A 10,209-nucleotide genomic window follows, 5' to 3' on the forward strand; every position below is an offset into this window, starting at 1 on the left:
CCTGATCTGAAGGAGCAGATTTGAATTATCTGCCAGTGTAGAAGTTGTCATGGATGGAATTTTCACATTTATGCCATTAACCCAGCCCCAGCATTCCCACCTCTGCCTGCCAGCTGCTTTCTGTGCCTGCAGAGCAGCTGTGGGATCACCTCAGTCTGCCCCTTCCAGTGCCCAGGAGTGCAGCCCCTGAGACAAAGCTGTGACAAATGGCAAGTCCTGTGGCATTGCAAACACAGGGACCTACACTTTTCAACTCCTCCCAGCCCATATTCATTTTCCTCTCTCTAATTAACTCCTGGTACAATTACTCAAGCTGCCATAATACCTGTGCTTGCAGGTGCCAGTTTTCTGTTTTCCCCTTTCATGTATCCCTGCATTACACAGACTTGCCTCTGAATATGGAAAATAACCTTTGCTTTGAAGACTCTGGTGTTGATTCTTCAACTCCAACTGGAATTGCACACTTTTATCTCTCAAATATTTCAAACCTTTATGATTATATTAAAACTTCACTGACGCAAAGACCCACAGAAAGCAGCTGTTCCTAAGTGTAAGTTCATAAAATTATCATATTTGGGGAGCATCAAATCCACTTTCTCTCTTCCTACCAAGGACTAGAGGGATTGTACTCAAGAGTAAGTCTGTCAACTAATTGCTCATAAAAATTCAGGTTCTAAATACCTGCTCTATAAATTTTTTCTGCTCTAGCTTTTCTTCCTGCTTTATTTCTGTGTGTTTTTAAAGAACAAACAGCTTTTTTCCTTTCAAAATATATATTCAAAATATATAAATATATGTATACATATATGCTTATACATATATAAATATATAAAATATTTATATAAATATAAATGTAATATATATTTTTTAAAATATATATTATTTCATTCACCAGATGATTTATTACCTTCCAGTATATCACAGGTGACATCTCAAATGGTACAATTTAAATATAAACCTGTGTTTATTTATAATTATTATAGCCTTTATAGTTGTACACTGTTGGAAAAGCACCCATTGTTAGTCAAAACATGTGGCAAATAAGAATGAAAATAACAGCTTGCTCCCTCTTTTCCTTCCACTCCAAGTGTTTGTAGTTACTCAGGATTTATTTAATCAATGGCCAAAGTCACCATACAGTTCTGTTTGGTTTTGTGGGGGTTTCTAACATTATATATGTGTTTTTTCAATGCCAGTATGGCAAGCAGTAGAATGAGCCCCACTGGAGATTTCTTGCCACATTTTCAAATGAATATAAAAGCATTCCTGAAGATAATGAAACTTTTTTGTTAAAGTATGCAGGAAATACGGGAATCGTTCTGGGCCTGAATTAGGCTCAACCCACAAATTCCCACCTCAGCCCAGTTCACTCCAAGGGTAAATGCAGGATAAACCCATTGTCTGCAGGGACTTTCTGGAGGATCAGCTGAGATCAGAACAGAATCCACTTTGTCTCATCTTTCTTCTGAAGAATCTCCATCTCCTCTCTAGAAAGCTCCAAAGCTTTAGAAATGTGAAGAAAACCCCGCTATTAAAGCATTGTGTTCAAACCTTTAAGTAACAAAAGAGGGGGGGAAAAAAAGCACAGCAGTTCACCATGGATACTATTGATTGAAACCACTTAAATACCAGCTGAAATGTCACTGACATTTACAGCTACGCTTCTTTAGGGGGGGAAAAAAAGAAATTACACATGTTGACAAGTAAATAACACGAGATTGCTGATCTTGGCAGCTGTCAGCCAGACACACCAATAAATTATTCATATCAGCTTGTTTTATTGCCTTGCCCCTTCCAAATGGCACAGCAACAGAGATGGCAGGAAGAAGGAGCTGTGTTGTCAGGAGTGTTCCTCTGGAGTGGCAGGTCCAGGCACAAACAGAGGGTGCAGGGTCTGCCCTGGGGCTGGGGCAGCTCTCAGGTCCCTCTGTGTCCCCTTGCCTGCTCCCACTTTTCCCTTTCAGCACAGCCCAGATCTGCCTGGCCTGAGGAGGAGCAGGACTTTGCCAAAACTCAGTCCCCTCACCTGAGGAGGTAAAAACACAGCTCCAGGTGCTTCACACTTCTGTCTGTGCAGCAAAACCCTTCCTCCTCCCCAGGCAGCATCCTCAGGACCAGCCCAGCAGCCACAGTCAGTTGGTTAAACACCTTAAACCCTCAGGAAATCCCTCAGAGGCAAAAAGGCAGCACTGAAAGATGCCAAGGGATGGTCACCAGCCAGGAACATCCCCCAGCCTGGGGCTGTCTCCATGGATTTTACAGCCCTTCTACCAACCAGTGTCAAACACAGAAGAAAAAGATAATAACCCTCAGGAATTCCTCGTGGAAATAAAAAGCATAGAGGAAGAACATACATTTTTAAGATGGGTTAAATGTCTCTGAGATTAACAAGACCACCATGACCTGCTGAAAGCAAACACTTGCAAGATACTGAAATGCTTATTATGTTTCTGTTACCAATACCAAATGCTTTGCTGACAATATATTGATCTTCAGTCACACTTTTGAGAAATTTATTAGATGACTTCATGAAAATTATACAATTTAAAGTAATAGAGTATTAGGTTTTTGTCTGAAAAGCCAGAGAATTACCCTGCTTATGAGGAAATATGTATCAGCTGTGACAAATATTGAAATCATACTTTATAAGTATTTTAGCCTTTGAAGTCTTAGCACCACATGAAATATAGGTAATTTTTCTTCCTTAAGATCAATAAAAGGTCTATTTTCAAAATGACTTCCCATTGATTGAAGGGTCAAAAATGTCCCAGGTATTGATTGTCTGCATATAATCACGTTTTGCTCAGTAAGTTAACCTCGTCTACAAGTGAAATCAAAAGACATCCACTATATCACTTAAGCAAAATATTTTCATTGCATTTGAAAAATTGCTTCCATCAGTCACCAGTGTCCCACTGACAATATATTTTCCTTTTTTTTTTTTTATTTTTTTAACCTCAGGAAGTGGATTTACACAGAGTGAACAGCCAGGACAAGCTTGGCCTCACTGTCTGTTACAGAACGGATGATGAAGATGACATGGGTATTTATGTCAGTGAGGTAAGATTGAGCTGCCTTCCATAAGATACCATTTGTCTTTCCAGCTGCATTGTTGGAGTTAAGACATTTATCCTCTGTTTGTACCATGTTGGATAAACAGCCAAAATGCAGTAATTGGAAGAAATCTAATTATTTTCCTTCTCTCCAAACTGGGCGCAGTCCTGCTCCCACTGAAGTCAAACTTCATTATATTAACAATGTTCTATTTCAGATGTTGCCTTCAGAGTATTTTCATGTATTCCCCCTTTAATTTTTATTCTTGATTATTCCTGAAACAATATAAATTACAAAAAACCCCACACACTTTTATTTGCAAACATCTGGGGCCCATTTCTCTCTCCTTGTCCCTTTCCATGAGAAAAGTCGAATTTTATAAAGCAACATTTTTTCACCACGCAGAGCCATTTCAAATTAATTGCACCAGTTTGGGGAAAGAAACTCATAATTAAATCTAAACCCTTCCACTGACATGCACCACCCAGGAATGAAGGGGAAGTGAATAGTGAGCTCCCAAACCTGCAGAGCACTGAGAGTTCTCTTATTTTGCAGATTGATCCCAACAGCATCGCGGCGAAGGACGGGCGGCTGCGGGAAGGGGATCGCATCATCCAGGTACCTGTGGGAAGTGCTCCAGGTCCTAAACCCCAGACCTCCAATGTTCTAAACCCCAGAATTCCAATATCCTAAATCCCAGAACTCCAATGTCCTAAACCCCAGACCTCCAATGTCCTAAACCCCAGAACTCCAATGTCCTAAACCCCAGAACTCCAGTGTCCTAAACCCCAGAACTCCAGTGTCCTAAATCCCAGACCTCCAATGTCCTAAACCCCAGAATTCCAGTGTCCTAAACCCCAGAACTCCAGTGTCCTAAACCCCAGACCTCCAATGTCTTAAACCCCAGAACTCCAGTGTCCTAAACCCCAGAATTCCAGTGTCCTAAACCCCAGAACTCCAGTGTCCTAAACCCCAGAATTCCAGTGTCCTAAACCCCAGAACTCCAGTGTCCTAAACCCCAGAACTCCAATGTCCTAAACCCCAGACCTCCAGTGTCCTAAACCCCAGAACTCCATTGTCCTAAACCCCAGAATTTCAGTGTCCTAAATCCCAGAACTCCAATGTCCTAAACCCCAGAACTCCAATGTCCTAAACCCCAGAACTCCAATGTCCTAAACCCCAGAACTCCAATGTCCTAAACCCCAGAACTCCACTTCCTACCTTCCTCCTTTGGAAGTACTCCAGGTGTCCTAAACCCCAGAACTCCAATGTCCTAAATCCCAGAACTCCAATGTCCTAAACCCCAGAACTCCAGTGTCCTAAACCCCAGAATTTCAGTGTCCTAAACCCCAGAACTCCAATGTCCTAAATCCCAGAACTCCAATGTCCTAAACCCCAGAACTCCAATGTCCTAAACCCCAGAACTCCAATGTCCTAAACCCCAGAACTCCACTTCCTACCTTCCTCCTTTGGAAGTACTCCAGGTGTCCTAAACCCCAGAACTCCAATGTCCTAAATCCCAGAACTCCATTTCCTGCCCTCCTAACAAGGCTCTGCACCTGCCATGCAGGGGGGTGGAACAGCATCCCATGTCCAAACCACCACACTGGCCAGCACTGCTCTGCACAAGGCTGGGGATGTGTGTGTGGATCCATCCAGCCAAGCATTCCATGGAGCTGGGCACAGCAGCACCCAGGGCTGCCCATGGAAACCCTTCATGGTGATGTTTTTTTTCTCTAAAGATCAATGGCATTGAGGTGCAGAACCGAGAGGAAGCTGTGGCACTTCTCTCCAGTGAGGAGAGCAAGAATATCTCCTTACTTGTGGCAAGACCAGAAATTCAGGTATAGTAGCAACAAAAAAACCCTCTCCTGAGTCTTAATTAAAACAGTTGCTGTTTAGTAGAAAGCAATTCTTTCAAATTGTTTAACCTGTCTAAATCTACCAGATCTACCTAAAACCATATTATACACTTTGACTGCAAATATATACCTCTGTGTTCCAAAATAATGGAATTCAGCAGTCGTGGTACTAACATATATATTTTATATTAAAATTCAATTTCTAAGACATTTGGTGATTTATTTGTGCTGCAGTGCTATTACAAACATCAGTGCAAGGTATTATGAATGGTTTTGAGCCACAGTTTTTAAGAACGTGCTGAACTCTTAATTCCTATAGCTATTGATTATTCATTCATTAAAACACCTCTTATTTAGCCCTTCAGACACAGTCTCTTAAAGTACTTGAATACTGTCAAGAAGCCTCCTGAGCTGCAATAAAAGGTTGAACCAGATCCCTTTGCAGAGCAGGGATTAGCACAACAAAGGTGTAGAACAAACAGCCTGGAGCAGCATTGTTTGATCTGTCTCTGCTCCTGTGCTGGGAGAGAGCCCTTGCCAGTGCACCTGCAGACACCGGGTCAGGATCATCACTGTCCTCTTAGCCTGGGTATTTCTGATCTTCCCCGTGGGGATAATTAGGAGTGGCAGTAAAAATGTCCTATAGACCCCAGCTAGATTTTCCTTCTGGAGTTTGATGCTGCCTCACAGGAGGTGTGTTCAAGCTTTGGGCTCTGGAGTGTTTTCATATCTTCATCAAGTTGTGTACAAACCAAAACTGCCCCAACTCTTACAAGTATTTCCACGGATCAAAAGACTGAGTTTTTTCATATGTAGAGAGCTGCTGAAGATAAAACCCTGCTCTTGGAGATGGAGGCAGCTGTGGGAGGGGGTAGCGCAGTCAATACCCTCACTTAGCAAGGACAGGACCCTTCCCAAGACACAGCAGCACTGTCACAGGAAGGAATCTCCTGAGATTTCCCAACCACTGTCCACAAAGAAAAGCAGTAATTTATGTCAGTCTTCATTCTTTTGACAATGATTGGTTTGTTTTTTCCCTCCCTTTTCACACAGCTGGATGAAGGATGGATGGATGATGACAGAAATGATTTTCTGGATGACTTGCACATGGACATGTTAGAGGAACAGCACCACCAGGCAATGCAATTTACTGCCAGCATGCTTCAGCAGGTACTGCCCTTCTGGTGTGCAGGGCTGTCAAACTTCCCACTGCACTCAATATTCAATATTGAGCTTGGCTGAATACACTTGGTGTATCAAGTGACACTGAGACCAAGGCAAAAGGACTTTCTGTAAAATCAAGATATTACATGGCTGTCCACAGTGAGATGTTTTAAAATAGTACCTTTTGTGTTTTGCCCCTTACAACAACATGATCACAATTCTGGAAATCCCTTAACACTGAGAGGAGTACTGGGTGTGTGGTGGGTAGAGCAGGCAGAGAGCTGATTTACAGAATGTTCTATTTGATGTGCATTCACAGACTGGAAACAGTCTCCCAAACCCTGGAACCCAAATGGACAACTCAGGCAAATGACTGAAGTAAGACCTATACAAGGGGAAAAAGGCAAAGAAAAAGTTTTTACATTATAAATTTTATGCAGGGCAAGAGATACAGGGCTTATATTCTCCATCATTCTGCTGTGATTAAAGCAGTTTCTCAGTTTTTGCCTAGACTTCTTCCCTAAGTTTTCTAGAACTCTGCATCCTCTGTGCCATCCCCATGTTGTGAGGAGTCACTTAGGCACTGTAGGACAATTGGATATCGTTGTGCACCTAAATGGGAGCAGAAACATTTTGAAAATGTGATTTCTACCACTGTTGCTGCCTTGGTAAAACTCAGACCTCAGGTTCTTCTGGAAAGGACACCCACAGCAGGCTGAGGGCCTGTTCACCTTTCCCCTGAGTTCTCAATAATACTCTTTCCATGTAGGACACACAAAGTGTAAAAAGTGATGGACTAGGAGAACTATTTAAAAATAAACCCTTTGAAATGTTTCACGTGCTTGCAATAATTTTTATTTGTGTCCTGCTGTTTCTGTTGTCAGAAGAAGCACGAGGAGGATGGAGGCACCACAGACACAGCCACGATTTTGTCCAACCAGCACGAGAAGGACAGCGGCGTGGGGCGTACGGACGACAGCACTCGCAACGACGAGAGCTCCGAGCAGGAGAACAATGGGGACGATCAGACCACCTCCTCCAACACCCTGGGGAGCCAGAAGAAGCTGACCTACAGCCACGACACCCTGGGGAGTGGGGACATGCAGTTCAGCAACGAGTCGTTCATCTCAGCTGACTGCACCGACGTCGACTTCCTCGGCATCCCCGTGGACGAGTGCGAGCGGTTCCGGGAGCTGCTGGAGCTGAAGTGCCAGGTGAAGTCTGCCAACCCCTACAGCCTGTACTACCACAACAGCAGCCTGGAGATGAGCAAAAGCGACCAAGAGAGCGTGGACAGAGAGCTGGAGATGCTCAACGAGGAGCTGCGCAACATCGAGCTGGAGTGCCTGAACATCGTGCGGGCCCACAAAATGCAGCAGCTGAAGGAGCAGTACCGGGAGCCCTGGATGCTGCACAACAGCGGCTTCCGAAACTACAACACCAGCATTGACGTGCGCAGGCACGAGCTCTCGGACATCACCGAGCTGCCCGAGAAGTCTGACAAGGACAGCTCCAGTGCCTACAACACGGGCGAGAGCTGCCGCAGCACGCCGCTGACGCTGGAGATCTCCCCCGACAATTCTCTGCGCAGAACCGCCGAAGGCGTCGGCTGCCCAGGCAGCGAGGGGGCAGTGGCCTATAATGTCTCCCAAAAGAATTCGTTTGCTGGCTCAGAGAGCCACGAATCCAGCTCTGGTAAGTGCCACGCCTCTGCTAAAGATCCTGACCCTGGCAAGCAGCTGGAGAGCAAGGAGAGGAAAGGCAGCGACGGCAGCAAAAGCCCCACCCACGGTCAGAAGCCCTCGGGCTCGTACGTGTCCCCCTACCACCACTCTCCCTACAAACACGCTCACATCCCTGCCCACGCCCAGCACTACCAGAGCTACATGCAGCTGATCCAGCAGAAATCCGCCGTGGAGTACGCCCAGAGCCAGATGAGCCTGGTGAGTATGTGCAAGGACTTGGCCTCGGGCCAGAGCGAGCCCAGGATGGAGTGGAAGGTCAAGGTCAGGAGCGACGGGACGCGCTACATCACCAAGAGGCCGGTGAGGGACAGGCTGCTGAGGGAAAGGGCCATAAAGATCAAGGAGGAGCGCAGTGGGATGACCACGGATGACGATGCCATCAGTGAGATGAAGATGGGCCGGTACTGGAGCAAGGAGGAGAGGAAGCAGCACTTGGTGAAAGCCAAGGAGCAGAGGAGGCGGCGGGAGTTCATGATGCAGAGCAGGTTAGAGTGCTTGAAGGAGCAGCAAGGTGCAGAGGAGAAGAAGGAGATGAACATCATTGAACTGAGCCACAAAAAAATGATGAAGAAGAGGAATAAAAAAATATTTGACAATTGGATGACAATCCAAGAACTGCTAACCCACGGAACAAAGTCACCGGACGGCACGCGGGTGTACAATTCCTTCCTGTCAGTGACTACTGTATAATCCATCCCCAGGGCTAAATTATGTACATAAAACACTACCAGTGGGGTAGGAATCCATGCCTCGTTCAATGTGGCAAGATTTTTGTATATAAGATACAGTCACCGAGTTTATGGTTCAAATACTGAACTCTACAGCCGTGGGTGCCAGGATCTCCATTCTGCAGTGGGGAGGAAGCTTGCCCATCTCCTTCAAAGGCAATATTAGCAGTGCTTTTTGCAGTACTGCTTGTACTTTTTTACTTGTTACCTTTTACATGAAGTGTTTAAATATCAGAAATGTATTAACCATACTTACACAGGTAATTTGCTTAAACTATATTCATATTAAAAGGTACCCGTGCTTTTCTTTACCTAGAAAAAAAAAATGCAAGAACCCACAAGAGCAACTGCACATATGTATTTTTGTTTGTGAAACCATATTTTGTGATATTATTTTGCTGTTGTTCACTTCTACACAGAGTGCTGTTTATCAATACTTAGCTCAAGGTTTAAACTCAGAATTAGAATAATTCTCTTGTAATATTTAACATTTATCAAACAGCAGTTTTTAGAGTTATGCTCAACATTTAAACATTTTTCTCTTTAAGGTTTCTGAAAGAAGTATAGTGGTTTCATCTGAAAAGCCTGAGGCAAAGTACACTATTATGCAGCTTTAAAGGATTTTAAAGCATGTTTGGAAATGTTGCAACCTATTGAAGAAACGTGCATGTACAGCTAATTTGTTTATATAAGACAGTTTGTGGAATTTGAAAAGCCCATGGTAGTAACTGTTTGCTTTATAGATTTGAATGTATTGAATTATAAAAGCAGTTTCATGAAATCATCATTAGCTACAAACGTTAACAAGTAAAATGAAGTAAAATAAATTATTGTTTTATATTTCAAACTACTTTAAATTCTTTTCATTCCCTTCTGGCTTCACCACTTAGAATATAATTTTATGGAGTGTAGCTCCTGTGCTGCAGAAATGCCTGGACAGCCACTGGAGCCAAACCTGAGGGAATATTTGGCATCCTGACTTCGGGGGGAATTTGGATTGGGATTTTCTTGAGGGAAGAGACAAGGGAGAAGCACATGGAATATCGAGAGTAAAATCAAGCACTGCCTATCTTTAGCTCACAAGGCATTTAAGGTGACTTGTAAGAAAGAAATAGAACTTCTGCTCTCCTGCTTTGCTTTGGTTTGTGGTTTCTTTGTGGTGTAAACCCCACCTACAGCCTTCAGTGGGGGTTGCATTAAAACCAGACAATATATAAATTAAAGCATATAAAAACTAAAGCAAATAAATATACAAATTAAAGGAGATGGTGAAAAAATAACAGAGGTGTCAATGAGGTATGACATTACTTCCTGTGTTTTCTATTTCTGATTAAGAATTCAGATATAAATTGGAATATTCTGCCAGATTAATGAATAGTTCCCAGATTCCCCATCCCCTCCCTTTTTCCTTGAAAACTTGCTCCCAAACCTTCCAAGTTTTTCTTCTGGACTTTTCTGTCTTAACTCAAATGAGCAAAAATTGCAATCTTAGTGATAGAAGTGCAAAGCTGGAATTGGGGAGAATAGCAGCTTCTTGTGCCTATTTTGTCTGTCATTGAGAAGCAAACAGCAGATTTGTCCAGGTTTTATCTGCTCCCACTGTGCACTAGCACTGAATTCCATGAAATGTGTCTGCCACACTCCACAGTGAACTTC

The 10,209-nt window shown here is 43.5% G+C and overlaps 1 protein-coding gene across 2 annotated transcripts in view; it reads left to right on the forward strand.

Moving 5' to 3' along the window:
• PDZRN3 (PDZ domain containing ring finger 3) overlaps positions 1-9,768 on the forward strand; it is a 131,037-nt gene extending 121,269 nt beyond the window's left edge. Inside the window, exons 6-10 of one of the 2 annotated variants that reach the window (XM_030228159.2) lie at positions 2,962-3,060; positions 3,610-3,672; positions 4,797-4,898; positions 5,970-6,086; positions 6,965-9,768. In XM_030228159.2, the coding sequence (XP_030084019.2) occupies positions 2,962-3,060; positions 3,610-3,672; positions 4,797-4,898; positions 5,970-6,086; positions 6,965-8,515 (1,932 nt within the window). In that variant the 3' untranslated portion in view covers positions 8,516-9,768. The remainder of the gene's footprint in view (positions 1-2,961; positions 3,061-3,609; positions 3,673-4,796; positions 4,899-5,969; positions 6,087-6,964) is intronic. The other variant, XM_050979389.1, reaches the window with a different exon arrangement.
• Positions 9,769-10,209: the final 441 nt, after the last annotated feature.

Source organism: Serinus canaria, chromosome 12 (genome assembly GCF_022539315.1).
Source record: "Serinus canaria isolate serCan28SL12 chromosome 12, serCan2020, whole genome shotgun sequence".
Lineage (NCBI taxonomy): Eukaryota > Metazoa > Chordata > Aves > Passeriformes > Fringillidae > Serinus > Serinus canaria.